A 17,686-nucleotide genomic window follows, 5' to 3' on the forward strand; every position below is an offset into this window, starting at 1 on the left:
TGCGCAGAAATCGAGGACGGAGTCCCTGAAACGGTGGCCGAGAGGGACAAGATATGTCAGTGCCTGGTAGCAGGCACTCGCGGGATTCTGGCAGTCTTGTCTACTCCCCGGGCGCGGGGCGGAGGTGGGACAGGGTACATCACAGCGTTTGGCCAAGTGTCTGAACCTCTAAGGTGAGAGCTCGGAGCCCAGTAGATCTCTCTGCTGGACGTGGTTCTTACAAAAGGAAGTGTCTACTGTGTAGGAGTGTTAGTATAGGAGTTCATGTACTGTAAAGCGCTTCCATAACTATTTTTCTCTTTTTTGTTTCCCCTCAAACCATCCCTCTCCTACCTCTGTCAGAATGGACGATCAAGGAGGCAGGTGCAGATTTTGTGAGGCCTGAATCTTACAAGAATTAGGGACCCTTTTAAGGAAAAAGAATGCAAAATTATCATATTTTTTGCAGATTTTATTAAAGCACAAGACCAAGGGAGCATTGCTAGGACCACTCTCAGGGCCTTGGAAGTGACCACACAATTTTGTTCCTGAAGATGGAGCTTATTAGCTTCACTGTGACCCTCGCACTTAATTGTACTGGGTTGTTTATTTTCAGATGCCTGTCCCCCATCACTTGGTCATCCCCTCTTCTGTGCACACAGTTGTATACACACACAGTGCGTTGATTTCTGGTACCAGATCAAGAGCTGCAGGACAAAGCCAGGATCTTGATAAAAGCTTCCTGTTGTTGAGCACCTAATAAGTGCCAGGCACTAAGGTAGACTACTTACATAAGTAAGCTAATAATCAGCAATGCTATAAGATGCTTAATTATAAACCCTTTATTCTCTTTGAACCAAGCATGAGCAAGGCTAAAATAATAAAATATTGTATAAATCAACAACTCCTGAAACATAAGGACTGCGTTTGTTTTTATGTTTCAATCCTGCATACCTAGGGCAATTACTATATCACAGTAGGTGCTCAATAAAGGTTTGCCTAAATAACTTTTTGAATCCTTGAACAGGTATTACAAGAGTCCATAGTTGATTTCTAGGCATGCAGCTCTTTATGTCTGTATTATGAACTATATATTAATTACAATTATACATGAATGATGTATTATTTCTGTATTAAGAGACAAGAACTCACATCGAAGTTGGTGCCATCATGAAAAACTAGTAGGAATGGACAGCCTTAAAGAGTATTGCAAAAGCTAATTTTTCCACTTAAATAACAACAGACGTTTTGGAATGGAAGATACCCTCTTTAACCTAAGCTTCGCCTTCACAATCAACCTGCGAGATGAGTATTGGTACCACGGTTTACAAACAGGGCACAGAACTGGGTGGCTGTCCCTTGCTAAGGAGCAGCAAAGCACAGGGAGGGATCAGGCTCATTCATGGTCTGAGTAAGGAGCCAGTGCGGGAAGTGTTCTTGGGTCTCTCTCGGCTACGAAATCAACTCTCATAGGTCAACCTCTTGCAAAAAGCACCTGCTTCTTTGGGAAGCTGTTAGGAGTTGTGTTTGTAGTCACAAGGCTACTAGGGATCTCTCAGGTCCCCCGCACCCTTGCGAGGTGCCGGGTTCTATCAGGACCCTTCTCAGGAGTCCCCACGCCTGCGCCCATCATTCCTACGACGCCTTGGCGTTCCCAGCCTCCAGATGAAACTGCGCCTGCGCACAGCCTTTTCCAAACGTCACAGCCTACCCGTCACAAGTGGCTACTGCACCTGCGCCGGGAGCAGCTGGCGGAACAAGCTCTTTGGGCTTCGGGTTCAGGTTTGGTGGCAGCACCCCAGTATTTGCGTCTTATAGGAGGTTTGTGGGGCAGCCCGGCCCGGGAGGGGCCTCAGAGGCCGCGGAGCGAGCTAGAGCTGAAGTCTGGGCAGGCGGAAGCTGGGCAAAAGTTCCCAAAGCAGCAGGGGCCAGCAAATGGCTTAAAAAGTTCATTTTTCTTGTTCCTGGACAAAAAGTTCTTTAGTTCAATCGCCCCCTGGACCCATAGGTGAGTGGTACGGACCACACTGGTGACCGCCCTGTGTTAGAAGCTGGGTCTTCGGTTGGGCTTCAAACTACACCCCGCCCCCAGAGACGTTTGTCTCTCGAGAATCGTTTTGATGGTTTTAATTGCGTGCATTCTGATTCCAAGAACCACCCCTCCCCCAAAAGGGCACCCTTGGGCTCAGAGAGGTAACGGGGTTTGTCCAGGGCCAGGGATTCACCTGTGATCTTTTGGAGGTTTTGTATGGGGGCAGAGGAGTGATGTGGATGCCTCCAGTGATTTTGCAAGCGTGCTCCGGTAGAGTAAAAAGGAGAGACATTTGCTTGGAAAGAATTACTACTTTGGTCCTTTTCTTACACTTTCTCTTTCATTAACATACTGGCTCTCCCAGGCTTCAAGCTTTTTCTTACCTCTGATTTCTTTCTGCTGATTCTCCCCAAATGTCACAAAGTACTGTGGAAGATAGGGTAGTGTAAACGCTTTGTCTCATAGGGAAGAAGCACATTGTCTTGTCCAGGGTTGCAGAAAGGAACTTCAGTTGGACCACTTTCTCTCCAATAAGATAGCTTTGAATCAGCTCCTGGATTCACAAGATTGCTACTGTGTTCTGTTGTGTCACTTCTGGACAGTATAGGCAGCGGCTGAACGGATAAGTCATTATTGTGCACTAATTATATTCATTCTCTTGAAAGCTTTACTTATTGTTATAAAAATTGAAGTGCCCCCCTTATCTGCTTAGTGTTTTGTAATATATATTTTCTAGGTATTGCTTGGATCAGCAAGCATTAGAGCACTAAGATTGATCAAGGACTTACTAAATGTTTGGTACTGTGTTAAACACCTTAAGTAAATTATCTGATGTCATTTTTATCTTAATTTCTATAGTTATTAACCCCATTTTCCTGTAAGGAAACCGAGTCTTAGAGAAATTGAATAGTTGCCACATATCACATAGCCATTAAGTGTTACAGTCCACAGTTGAACTCAGATTTATTGGACTTCAGATACTGTGCCCTAACCACAAACCTTGATTTATTTTTTCACAAATTGAAAACTTCAACTAAAAAACCCCCAGAATCCAGAAAATAAAATTAGAGAGCATGTAAAAAACAGTGGAAATCTTTTTTTTTTAATTGATTTTAGAGAGAGGGAGAGAGAAACATCAATTTGCTGTTCCCCTTATTTATGCATTCATTTGATGATTCTCGCATGTGCCCTGACTGGGGATGTAACTCGCAATCCTGGCACATCAGGTGGGCACTCCAACCAACAGAGCTACTCGGCCAGGGCAGTGGAAATGTTAATATTGTATCAAAATACACTTTAAATAAGTAAAAATATTTAAGTCTATTCATGTTACATTAATTTTGGAATCCTTGTTATCCATATAGTAGTCTTACATACATGTGTATCTACACCCATAACTAGATTTCAACATTAGTATGAAATTATTTGAGTATTTGCCTGGGACTTGTTGGAGGAAACTGACTTTGAGACCATATAGAATCCTCAGATAGGTTGGAAACTGTATACCAACACTTGGACACTTAAAGAAGTATTTCTTCACATACTTTATTTTAACATACATTATATAAATTATAAAAATAACATTAGATACCAGAATATGCTTTGGAGGGGTACGACAGTGCACATACATAACCAGGTGGTGCATTCAGTTATGCAAATGAGAGACAGTGAGGGGAAACAGTTACTATATTCAAAGATAAAAATCTGAAGAATATAGTCTCATGGGTTTAGCTCTTGGTCTAACTGACTCAGTAGAAATGGGATTTCCTTTTTTTTACGAATTGGATTGAAAAATGTGGCTTTTTCCCCTCTAGTCCAATCAGTGGTCATTGTGAATCATTCCCAGAGCAGTCATAGCTGATGAATGCTTTTTAATCAAACTGAATGCCCCCAGCTGTGTGTGTGTGTGTATGTGTATCTTTATCTCTCTGTCCCTTCCCTGGCATTCTATAGTGTGGTTTCCCACAAATTCAACTTTAGGTATTTAGTAATTCATTCAGCAAACAAACCTGTCTCACCAATCACTAGTGGCACAAATTCCAGCATGATTTCTGACTTCTAGAGAGTGACAGTTTAGTAAATGTGGTACAGTAGTGAGCCATTCCATTTCTTTTGCTAGATATTGTAGCCTTGTACTAATAGTATATGTGATTGTTTTTGTTTGCTGGAGTGGGGAATTTTGTGGTCTCTCTACTGTAGCAGATTCCCCCATTCCCTGCTCTGGGCTCATTGGGCTTTATGGGATATGCCAGGAGGCATCTGAAACCACAAGGTAAAAACAAAGTCTATTCCTGGAGCATACATTTTTACTTGAAGTCTCTTTGAAAAGTTAGTGTTACATAGTTTAAAGTATATTAAAGTAGTTCTGATACCTTCTAGATTCTAATAGAACTTGCATGGGTATTTAAAATGTCAAATAAATTTCACACTTCTTGTGACTGCTTTGGCAAATATTCTAGACCTTAGCACATCAAACTACATGTTAGTTTGTCTCTAACTTTAGAAGATACTCTACTGAAAAGCTTTGGGTCATGGCATTTTGCTGTTTTCGTTTTTGTTAAAGAATTTACCATTTTATAATTAGTTCCCATTGTCAATGCAAGAAATGTCCAAACCCGTAAGAATTTTTATGAGTTTATTTGAGCCAAACTGACAATTGCCAGGAAGCAAAACCTCAATGAATTGATAAAATGCTGCAGAAAAACGGCAGTTTTGTGATGTGGCCCACGGCCGCAGGGTCTGTGTGTTGTGGCTGTGACAAACAAATTCACATGGACTACAGAAGTCCTGTGGAGAAAAGGGCAGGTATGACCACTCTCTGGGTGAGAGAAAGCCCTGACCCCTGCCTGGACAGACTTTTATTGCTTTTCTGGGTACATTACATGGAGGATGGTCCTCATTTACTTTTACTATGCACAGGTTCCCTGTAGGTGATTACCTTTTACAGTTAACAAAGGAAAGAATGTTGCTAATTCCTTCAGAGAAAAGGCAGATGCAAGGCGAAAAGTGGTTGAACTGGTTATACTCCATACTTGGGAGATTTAGTGCAGATTTTAGGAAGTTACTTTAAAGATATGCAGTAAACATTTGCTGCCTCAATTCAGGGTGAGGGAGTTTTAGCAAAAAGCAAACCTCAAAGCAGCCTAGGTACAATGCAGACCTGATTCTCTATGGGAGAACTGATCCATGGGCTCTGTTCCTGTGTGCCAACTCGCTCCCCACTGGTTTTCCAAGTCAGGTGCTGGGCTACATTTGCCATGCCATGCGAATAGGTTCTCTATAGTTTTGCACCTTATTTTATACATTATAATCAAAAGATATAATGTAAGAGGGTTACATGAAATCCACTGGTGATAGATTAAGGAGGCGGGAGAAAGAAAAAGTGGAACCTCTTGGGATTGGATAAAAAGTAAGATGATAGATGCATGCTTTTTTTATATACGTGGATACAGGATAATTAACAGTCAACAATTAATTTGATAACAGTGAGGGGTTGTGTGGTCTTCTCACTTGAGCTGTGAGGGGGATCTGGAAAAAGGGAACTTACTTGGTTATTGCAAAGGCATGTTTACCAGGTATGTTGTTCTACATGTAAAAAGACAAAAGACAGGCTTAGTTAAGGTGAAAGATTGACATTTTTCAGGGAAAACTACTGCCTAACTACTGCCTTAGGACATGACTACCCACTGTGAACTGCTTTTAGTTAAAAAGTTTTCATTCCAGACCATCCTGTGTGGTTACTTTAGGTCTCTGAGTCTACCACAGAAGCCTCCTCTGAGCTTGTCAGGTTTCATATGTGGCCTCTTTTTGTCCACACCATTATGTCCCTTTTTCTTTACAGGCTGTGTTTTCTCTTAGGGCAGTTCCATATTGTGTATGCCCAGAGCACAGTGCCTGGGTCATGTGCAGCCAGTGAATGTTTGGGTTGGGGGTGGGGCCAGGTGGTAACTGGCAGGGAATATAAACAAAAAAGTGTACTAGTGAATTTAAATTTATAAAACTGTAAATAACTATGATCAAATATAGAGTTAAAAGAGACAGGTCAAGTGAGGATTTTATGAGGAGGGTATTTTGAGTTGGGTTTTGAATTCTGGAGTGATTCAACATAGCCAGTGAAGAAGTTGAAGTAAACAAAGATACAGGCTTTGTTAATCTGAAAGAAGAATATACCATTTTTTTTTTTTTTGGTGGAGAGGTTAAGGGCCCTGTCTATGTAGGAGCTCAAACTTCCTACAAAGCCAAATTTCAATCCAGTAAACTAATGATTTGTTGAAAACATCTGTTTTAAGAAGCTTGTTTCTGGTTCTGTGTCTGACAGAGAAGAGAAATATAAGGAAACACCTTACTTCAGAAGCCCAGACATATAGTGAATTCAGCCTTAATCTGTTGTTTTCAATATTAGCAGTCATCTTTTGCATTATGTGCTAAACAAGGAATGGAATAATTAATTTCAATAGAAGCTGCAGTTTAGGGAGAAATAATTAAAATGATTAATTTTAATATTATAAATACATGGAATGAGACTACTTTTGATAATAAAGATTAAACAGAATTAAGATAAACTAGATGATTGTTACTAAATGTAGAAATTTTTTTTTAAATTTATTTATTGTTATTTAATTACAGTTGTATGCCTTTTCCCCCATCCCTTCACCCCACCCCAGGTGAACCCACTTCCCTCCCCCCTCTCCACCCTCCCCCTTGGATTTGTTCATGTGTCCTTTATAGTAGTTCCTGTAATCCCCTCTACCCACTGTCCCCGCCCCCACCCCCCACCCCCGCCCTTGCTATTGTTACATTGTTCTTAACTTCAATGTCTCTGGTTATATTTTGTTTGCTTTTTCCTTCTATTGCTTATGTTCCAGTTAAAGGTGAGATCATATGGTATTTGTCCCTCACTTCCTGGCTTATTTCACTTAGCATAATGCTCTCCAGTTTCATCCATGCTGTTGCAAAGGGTATAAGCTCCTTCTTTCTCTCTGCTGCGTAGAATTCCATTGTGTAAATATACCATAGTTTTTGGATCCACTCGTTTGCTGATGGGCACTTCGGTTGCTTCCAGTATTTGGCTATTGTAAATTGTGCTGCTATGAACATTGGGGTGCACAGATTCTTTTGGATTGGTGTTTCAGTGTTCTTAGGGTATAATCCCAGCAGCGGAATTACTGGGTCAAAGGGCAGTTCCATTTTTAGTTTTCTGAGGAAATTCCATATTGTTTTCCACAGTGGCCTCACCAGTCTGCATTCCCACCAACAGTGCACGAGGGTTCCCTGTTCTCCGCATCCTCTCCAACATTTGTTTGTGGATTTGTTTATGTTGGCCATTCTGACTGGTGTGAGATGATACCTCATTGTGGTTTTAATTTGCATCTCTCTGATGGCTAGTGATGCTGAGCATCTTTTCATATGTCTCTGGGCCTTCTGTATGTCTTCCTTGGAGAAGTGTCTGTTCAAGTCCTTTGCCCATTTTATAATTGGGTTGTTTGTCTTCCTGGAGTGGAGTCGTGTGAGTTCTTTATATATTTTGGAGATCAGGCCCTTGTCTGAGGTATCATTGGCAAATATGCTTTCCCATATTGTTGGTTCTCTTTGTAATTTGGTGCTGTTTTCTTTAGCCATGCAGAAGCTTTTTATTTTGATGAGGTCCCATTTGTTTATTCTTTCCTTTATGTCCCTTGCTTTAGGGGATGTGTCTGTGAGGATGTTGCTGCGTGGAATGTCTGAGATTTTCCTGCCAATGTTTTCCTCAAGGACTTTTATGGTGTTACGGCTTATATTTAAGTCTTTTATCCATCTTGAGTTTATTTTCGTGTATGGCGTAAGTTGGTGATCGAGTTTCATTTTTTTGCACATAGCTGTCCAGATCTCCCAACACCATCTGTTGAAGAGGCTGTTTTTGCTCCATTTTATGCTCCTGCCTCCTTTGTCAAATATTAATTGATCGTATAGATTTGAGTTTATTTCTGGGCTCTCTATTCTGTTCCATTGGTCTATGAGCCTGTTTTTATGCCAGTACCAGGCTGTTTTGATTACCGTTGCCTTGTAATACAGTTTGATATCAGGTATTGTGATACCTCCTGCTTTGTCCTTCTTTCTCAGAATTGCTGCTGCTATTCGAGGTCGTTTATGGTTCCATATGAATTTCTGCAATGTTTGCTCTATATCTGTGAAATATGTCATGGGTACTCTAATAGGGATTGCATTGAATCTATAAATTGCTTTGGGTAGTATGGCCATTTTGATGATGTTAATTCTTCCAATCCATGAACATGGTACATGCTTCCATTTGTTTGTATCTTCCTTAATTTCTTTCTTCAGTGTTGTGTAGTTTTCTGAGTACAGGTCTTTTACCTCCTTGGTTAGGTTTATTCCTAGGTACTTTATTTTTCTTGTTGCTATATCGAATGGGATTTTTTATCTGATTTGTGTTTCTGCAGTTTCGTTGTTGGTGTACAGGAATGCCTTTGATTTCTGGGTATTGACTCTGTATCCAGCTATTTTGCCAAATTCATTTATTAGGTCGAGTAGTTTTTGAGTGGAGTCTATAGGGTTTTCCATGTACACTATCATGTCGTCTGCAAACAGTGACAGTTTCATTTCCTCCTTTCCAATTTGGATGCCTTTTATTGCTTTTTCTTGTCTGATTGCTGTGGCTAGGACTTCCAATACTATGTTGAATAGGAGTGGTGAGAGAGGGCATCCTTGTCTTGTTCCTGATCTTAGTGGGAAAGCTCTAAGTTTTTGTCCATTGAGTGTGATGTTGGCTGCAGGTCTCTCATATATGGCCTTTATTATGTTCAGAAATGCTCCCTTTATTCCCACTTTGCTGAGTGTTTTTATCAGAAATGGGTGCTGTATCGTATCAAATGCTTTTTCCACATCTATTGATATGATCATGTGATTTTTGTCTTTGCTGTTGTTGATGTGATGTATTATGTTTATTGATTTGCGAATATTGTACCATCCTTGCATCCCTGGGATGAATCCCACCTGGTCATGGTGGATGATCTTTTTAATATATTGCTGGATGCGGTTTGCTAATATTTTCTTGAGAATTTTAGCATCTATGTTCATCAGCGATATTGGCCTGAAGTTTTCTTTCTTCGTTGTGTCTTTATCTGGTTTTGGGATTAGGATGATGTTGGCTTCATAAAAAGAGTTTGGGAGTCTTCCATCAGTTTGGATTTTTTCGAATAGTCTGTGAAGGATAGGGGTTAGTTCTTCCTTAAATGCTTTGTAGAAATCTCCTGTGAAACCATCTGGTCCAGGGCTTTTGTGTGATGGGAGTTTCTTGATGACTGCTTCAATTTCCTTTGCTGATATTGGTCTGTTCAGGTTTTCTGCTTCTTCTTCAGTCAGTTTTGGAAGATTATATTTTTCTAGAAATGTGTCCATTTCATCTAGGTTTTCAAATTTCTTAGCATATAGGTCTTCATAGTAATTTCTTACGATCCTTTGTATTTCTGTGGTATCAGTTGTAATCTCTCCACTTTCATTTCTAATTCTGTTTATTTGGATCCTCTCTCTTTTCTTCTTGATAAGCCTACTTAAAGGCTTGTCGATTTTGTTTATCTTTTCAAAGAACCAGCTTCTGGATTCATTGATCCTTACAATTGTGCTTTTAGTCTCTATGTCATTTAGTTCTGCTCTGATCTTGGTTATTTCCTTCCTTCTGCTTGCTCTGGGCTGTCTTTGTTGTTGTTCCTCCAGTTCTTGTAGGCGTAGGGTTAGGTTGTTTGTGTGAACTGTTTCTAACTTCTTAAGGTAGGCCTGTATTGCTATGAACTTCCCTCTCAGGACTGCCTTTGCTGTGTCCCATAGGTTTTGGGTTGTTGTGAGTTCGTTTTCATTTGTTTCGAGGAAGTTTTTGATTTCTTCCCTAATCTCGTTCTTGACCCATTCATTGTTTAATAGCATGCTATTCAGTCTCCATGATTTTGAGTGTTTTGGGTTTTTACCCTTGGGGTTGGTTTCTAGTTTCAGACCCTTGTGGTCAGAGAAGATGCTTGATATGATTTCAATTTTCTTGAATTTGTTGAGGGTTGCTTTGTGTCCTATCATGTGGTCTATCTTTGAAAAAGTTCCATGGACACTTGAAAAGAATGTGTATTTTGCTTCTTTGGGATGAAAAGCTCTGTATATATCAGTTAAGTCCATTTCCTCTAGGGTATTGTTAAGTGACACAATATCTTTGTTGATCTTTTGTTTGGAAGACCTGTCCATTTTTGATAGTGGGGTGTTAAAATCCCCTACTATAATTGTGTTGCTGTCAATATCTTTCTTGAAATCCTCCAAGATTTTCTTTATGTATTTGGGTGCTCCTATGTTGGGTGCATATATATTTATAATGTTTATGTCTTCTTGGTGGATTCTTCCTTTGAGTATTATGAAGTGACCTTCTGGGTCTCTCTTTATGGCCCTTCTTTGGAAGTCTATTTTGTCTGATATGAGTATTGCTACCCCTGCTTTTTTTTCCTGTCCGTTTGCTTGGAAAATTTGTTTCCAGCCCTTCACTTTCAGTCTGTGTAAGTCTTTTGTCCTGAGATGGGTTTCTTGTAGGCAGCATATGTGTGGGTCATGTTTTCTTATCCATTCAGCTGTTCTATGTCTTTTGATTGGAGCATTTAATCCATTTACATTTAAGGTTATTATCGATAGGTAGTTATTCATTGCCATTATTTCCTACCTGTGTTCCTCTGTCTTTCTCTTTTCCTTCCTTTCCTTAAAGCAGTCCCTTTAGCATCTCTTGCAGAGCTGGTTTGGTGGAGCTGTATTCTTTTAGACTTCTTTTGTCTGGGAAGCTCTTTATTTGGTCTTCTATCTTGATTGAGAGCCTTGCTGGGTAAAGTAGTCTTGGTTGGAGGCCTCTGGTTCTCATTACTTGGAATATTTTTTGCCATTCTCTTCTGGCTTGGAGTGTTTCCATTGAGAAGTCAGTTGCTAACCTTATTGGGGCTCCCTTGTATGTTACTTCCTTTTTCTCCCTTGCTGCCTTTAAGATCCTCTCTTTGTCTTGGAAATTTGCCATTTTAATTATGATGTGTCTTGCAGTGGGTCTCTTTGGGTTCCTCTTGTTTGGGACTCTCTGTGATTCCTGGATTTGGGTGACTTTTTCTCTCCTCAGATTAGGGAAATTTTCCATCATTACTTTTTCAAACAGGTTTTCTATCCCTTGCTCTTCTTCTTCTCCTTCTGGTATTCCTATTATACGGATATTGTTACGTTTCATGTTGTCCTGCATTTCCCTTATTGCCTCTTCATTCTTTCTGAGCCTCTTTTCCTTTTCTTGCTCCTTCTGGGTGTTTTTTTCTACTTTATCCTCCAGCTCGCTGATCCGATCCTCTGCTTCATCAAGTCTGCTTGTAATTCCTTCTACTGTGTTCTTCAATTCAGAAATTGTATTCTTCATTTCCTCTTGGCTCTTGTTGATATTTTCTATTTCCTTTTTCATGTTGATATAGTTTGCAGTGAGTTCATTGTAGTTTCCTTGTAGTTTCTGGTAGTTCTCTTTGAGCTCAGAGAGCTCAGTGAGCTTCCTGATGACCATTGCTTTGAACTCAGTATCTGATAGTTGACTTGCCTCTTTTTCGGTTAGTATTCTTTCTGAGACTTCCTCCTTTCCTTTCATTTGGGAATTGTTTCTTTGTCTTCCCATTGTTTGTGAGGCTCTTCTTGTTGGCCTCTGCTTCTTAAATTGCTTTGTTCTGAATCCCTGGGTTTATGATATGAACTTCTATGGTAGAATGCCAATGGGATTCGGTGGTGCTGTCTCCTTACTCTCCTTTGCTCACTGGTCTTGAGCTGACGTTTATGTGTTTAACATGGTCTAACTCTAGTCTTTTCAGCACTCTAGGTTTTGTTGTCGCACCTGTGGGAAAAATAGAAAGGGGGGGAGAAAGAAAAGTAAAAAACAAACAAACAAACAAACAAACAAACAAAAAACCAAAGATGGGAAGGAGGGAAAAAGGAAATAGGAAAGGAGGAAAGGAAGGAAGGCGGGAAGAAGGCTTAAAGAAAGATCGGAGGCAAGATAAGAAGGAATTTTAACAAAAATTAAAACATAGAAATAGATAAAAGAAGGCAGGAAGAAGACATAAAAATGGTAAAGGATGGGAGGAAGAAGGAATGAAAGAAAAAAAAGAGAGAGAGAGGAAGAAGGAGTTCAGGGGGAAAGGAAAAGGAAAAAAAAAAAAAGGAAAAAAAAAAAATCTTCTGTTGGCTTTAAACCGTTCAGGTTATTTCTGCTGTTGTCCTGTCTGTGCAACGGGAGGGGGTGGTTGGAAGGATTGGTTTCACTTTTCTTCCTTCCTGGGTCACACTCTTCACTGTTTTGTAGGTGTGGTCCCTGGCAGGCAATCAGGCCGTTGATCAGCCAATCCAGCAGCTTTGTTCTTGGGACTCTCGAGTGGCCGCTCCAGCCGCTTTGGCTCTGGACCCGTGCGTGCGCAGCAGGGGAATCCAGCCGCTTCGGGTTTGTGACGTTATTTGGGCTCTGAGCGAGCAGCTGGCCGACCAATCGAGCCGCCCAGGCTAGGGAGGCTGGAGCGCTGCAAGCTGCTGGTTCAGCCGCCTTGGTGTTACGACTCTCGCCAGCCCCTTTGTGCTTGGGAAGTGCGCATCCAGCCGGCCCTACGCTTGGTGAGCGCGCAGCCCGCCGCCGAGCCAGAGGCTCTATGCTTGGGGGCCCGATCCAGCCGCCCGGGGCTTGAGACTCTCGGGTGGGCGGGGCCGCCCTGGGACCGAATCAAGCGGTACTCGGTTCCGAGGTTTTGGGTCTGTGGGTGGAGCGGCTAGTCTCTGCTCCAAAAGATCTCGGAGGTTTCAGGTGTGGGCGCCCCTCCGGGGTTTCATGTATGGGCCCCGTTTGCTAATCTGCACGAGCGCGACCTCGCGCAACCGGACCTCAGGTGAGCGCCGGTGCTGCTTATCCCGTGTTCCGAGTTCGCAGTCCAGGGGCGGAGGGGGGAGGGGCGCCAGGGGCCTAGGCCACCACCGAGAGTTCTCTAACTAGCCCCTGAGTGTCTCTATTTTCTTTTTCTTTTTGAGAAATTCCTCCTTTTCAAGCCCCCCTGGTCCAATCAAGCACCTGGCTGCTCACAGCGCAGCCTGGCCCTCTCCCAGGACTCCTGCAGCAGCCCCTGCGCCAGGGCTGGCGCCTCTGCAGCCCTTGTACCGCGAGGTCCCGGTTCCCGGGGACCTTATTGTCCTTGAGCACTCTTCTTACCGTCAGATCTTTCAATGTCCTCTATCTTTGGTCTCTAATCTTCGTATATGCTGGAGTACTGTTGGCTGTTCGCTCTGCTCCTCAGATCAGCTAGATATTTCCCTGGCGCTGAGGGGAAGTGGATTCCGCTCCCACCCCAGGTATTCATTTTCAATGGAGATCTAAATGTAGAAATTGATAAGGGACATTGTAGCATTTATAGCATTGATCGATTTTCATTTAGCAAAATATTATGAACCAGATGTTCTGTAAGGTCTTTATATTAAATATTTAGTTGAATTTCATCTGTTACTTAAAGTTACTCTTTTTCTGTTTTCTTAGTTGAACCAGAGGATTCAGCATCGCTTCTATGGCTGCCTCACAAACATCACAAACTGTTGCATCTCACGTTCCTTTTGCAGATTTATGTTCAACTTTAGAACGAATGCAGAGAAGTAGAGGACGTGGAGATAAAATCAGATACTTCAGGGAATTTTTAGATTCTTGGAGGAAATTTCATGATGCCCTTCATAAGAACCAAAATAATGTCACAGACTCTTTTTATCCAGCAATGAGACTTATTCTTCCTCAGCTAGAAAGAGAGAGAGATGCCTATGGGATCAAAGAAACTATGCTTGCTAAACTTTATATCGAATTGCTCAATTTACCTAGAGGAGGAAAAGATGCTCTTAAGCTTTTAAATTACAGAACACCTACTGGAACTCATGGAGATGCTGGAGACTTTGCAATGATTGCATACTTTGTGTTGAAACCAAGGTGTTTACAGAAAGGACAATTAACCATACAGCAAGTAAATGACACTTTAGACTCAATTGCCAGCAATAATTCTGCCAGAAGAAAGGACCTGGTAAAGAAGAGTTTTCTTCACCTTATAAGTAAGTGTTCAGCACTTGAACAAAAGTGGCTTATACGGATGATTGTAAAGGACTTAAAGCTTGGTGTTAGTCAGCAAACTGTATTTTCTGTTTTTCATAATGATGCTGTTGAGTTGCATAATGTCACCACAGACCTGGAGAAAGTCTGTAGGCAACTACATGATCCTTCAGTAGGACTCAGTGATATTTCTATCACTTTATTCTCTCCCTTTAAGCCAATGTTAGCCGCAATAGCAGATATTGAGCGAATTGAGAAGGACATGAAAAACCAAAGTTTCTACATTGAAACCAAGCTAGATGGTGAACGTATGCAAATGCACAGAGATGGCAATGTATATGAATACTTCTCACGAAATGGGTATAAATATACAGAACAGTTTGGTGCTTCTCCTCAGGAGGGTTCTCTCACACCATTCATTCATAATGCATTCAAAACAGATACACAAATTTGTATCCTTGATGGTGAGATGATGGCCTACAATCCTACTACCCAAACTTTTATGCAAAAGGGGAATAAGTTTGATATTAAAAGAATGGTAGAATATTCTGATCTGCAAACTTGTTATTGTGTTTTTGATGTATTGATGGTCAATAATAAAAAGCTAGGACATGAAACTCTGAAAAAGAGGTATGAAATTCTTAGTAGTATTTTTACACCAATGCCAGGTAGAATAGAAATAGTGCAAAAAGCACAAGCTCATACTAATAAAGAAGTAATTGATGCTCTGAATGAAGCAATAGATAAAAGAGAAGAGGGAATCATGATAAAACATCCTCTATCCATTTATAAGCCAGACAAAAGAGGTGAAGGATGGTTAAAAATTAAGCCAGAGTATGTAACTGGATTGATGGATGAACTTGATATCATAATTGTTGGGGGCTACTGGGGTAAAGGTTCACGTGGTGGAATGATGTCTCATTTTTTGTGTGCTGTAGCAGAGAAGCCCCCTTCTGGTAAAAAACCATCAGTGTTTCATACTCTTTGTCGTGTTGGCTCAGGTTACACCATGAAAGAACTGTATGATCTGGGTTTGAAGTTGGCCAAACATTGGAAACCTTTTCATAAAAAAGCTCCACCAAGTAGCATTTTATGTGGAACAGAGAAGCCAGAAGTGTACATTGAACCTTGTAATTCTGTCATTGTTCAAATTAAAGCAACAGAGATTGTTCCCAGTGATATGTATAAAACTGGCTGCACTTTGCGTTTTCCACGAATTGAGAAGATAAGAGAAGACAAAGAGTGGCATGAATGCATGACTCTGGATGACTTAGAACAACTTCGAGGGAAAGCATCTGGAAAGCTTGCATCTAAACACTTTTGTGTCGGTGGTGATGATGGACCACAAGAAAAAAAGCGGAAAGCTGCCCCAAAGATAAAGAAAGTTATTGGAATTATCGAGCACTTAAAAGCACCTAACCTTTCTAACATAAACAAAGTTTCCAATATATTTGAAGATGTGGAGTTTTGTGTTATGAGTGGAATAAATAGCCATCCAAAGCCTGATCTGGAGAACAGAATTGCAGAATTTGGTGGTTATATAGTACAAAATCCAGGCCCAGAAACCTACTGCATTATTGCAGGGTCTGAGAACATAAGAGTGAAAAACATAATTTCTTCAAATAAACATGATGTTGTCAAGCCTGAGTGGCTGCTAGAATGTTTTAAGACCAAAAGCTGTGTGCCATGGCAGCCTCGCTTTATGATTCATATGTGCCCATCAACAAAACAACATTTTGCCCGTGAATATGATCGTTACGGTGATAGTTACTTTGTTGATACAGATTTGAACCAACTGAAGGAAGTGTTCACAGGAATTAAAAGTCCTAGTGAACAGGCTCCTAAAGAAATGGCTTCTGTGGTTGCTGATTTAGAATATCGATATTCCTGGGACTGCTCTCCCCTCAGTATGTTTCGACACCACACTATTTATTTGGACTTGTATACTGTTATTAATGACTTGAATAGCAAAATTGAGGGAACAAGATTAGCTATTACAGCCTTAGAGCTTCGATTTCATGGAGCAAAAGTAGTTTCTTATTTAGCTGAGGGAGTATCTCATGTAATCATTGGGGAGGATCATAGTCGTGTTGCAGATTTTAAAGCTTTTCGAAGAACTCTCAAGAGAAAGTTTAAAATTCTACAAGAAGGTTGGGTAACTGATTCAATAGACAAATGTGAGTTACGGGACGAAAATGAATATTTGGTTTAAAGCTAACTTTTTTAGTGATGAAAGCATCTGATTTGGCTGACTAATAGGTGGTAATGAGAAAATATTAAACCAAATTTTATTTTTATCTCTTAAAAATCTGTGTTTGAACAAAATTGGTACAGGAAAATAAGAATCTTGTAACTTTTGAGATAGAAAAGACACTAAATGGCTCAAAGCCAAGAAAGAAAAAAATTTTAGCAATGTAGTATTTGGCCATTTTTATAACCAAGATGAACTAAGTAGTTTAAAGAAGAGGTATTTATATAATATTCCTATAGAAATATAGACATTTAAGTTAGATATTAGTAAAATACATATAGAAGCTTTTAGAGCCATAGTATTGACCTAAACAGGATTTTATCTAATAAAAGCATTGTAGGAAAAAAGCAGAATTGTTAAATTGGACTTGTAAAATAGGTCTTTTAAAGTGAAAGCTGAAATTCTTTTCAATGTAAAATGTAAACAAGGTTATTTTTTTAAGGTTAAGGTCGAGCTAATGAATAAGACCTTGTTAATGATGTCATTAGCTAAATTAGGGGTAGAATGACACTTAATGGTGGTCTAAAAATTGAAGATTAGATCAGTTTGATTTAAAAAAAAAAAAAACCACTAGAGATTTTAAAAGTCCTTGGCCCACATTTAACTTTTTTCTAAAATAGAGCATGTTTTTAAATAAAGTATTTTTATGTGAATTTGTATTCCAGTATAAATGATATTCACAGAGTGATTTTTCTAGAAATAGTTCATTGAATAAGTGTCAAAATGGCATGTTGTGTTGTAACTTTCATTACAGACAAATAAATTGCTTTGACTTTTAATATAACTTATTTATCCTTAGGTTATTTAAAGTCAGTGTGTGTAGTATATATTGTGTCTGGATTTAAATATTAAATTTTGGAATATAGCTTATAAATTTTGAAAAACATACTTTCATGACACCATTGAAATACTTGGAATTTGGTACCTGAGAAAATGTGTAGGTTATTTGTAATTAGAAATGTTACTCATGGAACAAATATATGTAATTTAGTTATATTTCTTAATTTAAATAAAATATTTATTAAATAATTTTTATGGTATATTTATTTTAAAACAATAGTTATTTCAGTCAGATGTTATGGTATCAATATAATTTTTTAACGATTTTATTTATTTACTTTTAGAGAGAGGGGAAGGGAGGGAGAAAGAGAGGGAGAGAAACATCTGTGTTTAGTTGCCTCTTCTGTGCCCACAACTGGGGACTGGGCCTGCAACCCAGGCATGTGCCCTGACTGGGAATCGAACCTGTGACCCTTTGGTTCACAGGCCAGTGCTCAATCCACTGAACCACGCCAGCCAGCGCTATATAATTTTTGATTAATTTAAA

General features: G+C 40.0%; 1 protein-coding gene across 4 annotated transcripts; it reads left to right on the forward strand.

The window, feature by feature from the left end:
- Nucleotides 1-48: 48 nt before the first annotated feature.
- Nucleotides 49-17,388, forward strand: LIG4 (DNA ligase 4). Of its 4 annotated transcripts, none has more exons than XM_045186712.2 (2): nucleotides 49-173; nucleotides 13,557-17,388. In XM_045186712.2, exon 2 carries the CDS (start codon nucleotides 13,585-13,587, stop codon nucleotides 16,318-16,320), a length of 2,736 nt encoding a protein of 911 aa, XP_045042647.2. In that variant the 5' UTR covers nucleotides 49-173; nucleotides 13,557-13,584; the 3' UTR covers nucleotides 16,321-17,388. The 4 variants fall into 4 exon arrangements, with proteins under 4 accessions (XP_045042647.2, XP_045042648.2, XP_024434710.2 ...); XM_045186713.2 differs by lacking the exon at nucleotides 49-173 and adding an exon at nucleotides 1,679-1,761; XM_024578942.3 differs by lacking the exon at nucleotides 49-173 and adding an exon at nucleotides 1,691-1,987.
- The last annotated feature ends 298 nt before the right edge of the window (nucleotides 17,389-17,686 follow it).

This window comes from Desmodus rotundus, chromosome 13 (assembly GCF_022682495.2).
Source record: "Desmodus rotundus isolate HL8 chromosome 13, HLdesRot8A.1, whole genome shotgun sequence".
Lineage (NCBI taxonomy): Eukaryota > Metazoa > Chordata > Mammalia > Chiroptera > Phyllostomidae > Desmodus > Desmodus rotundus.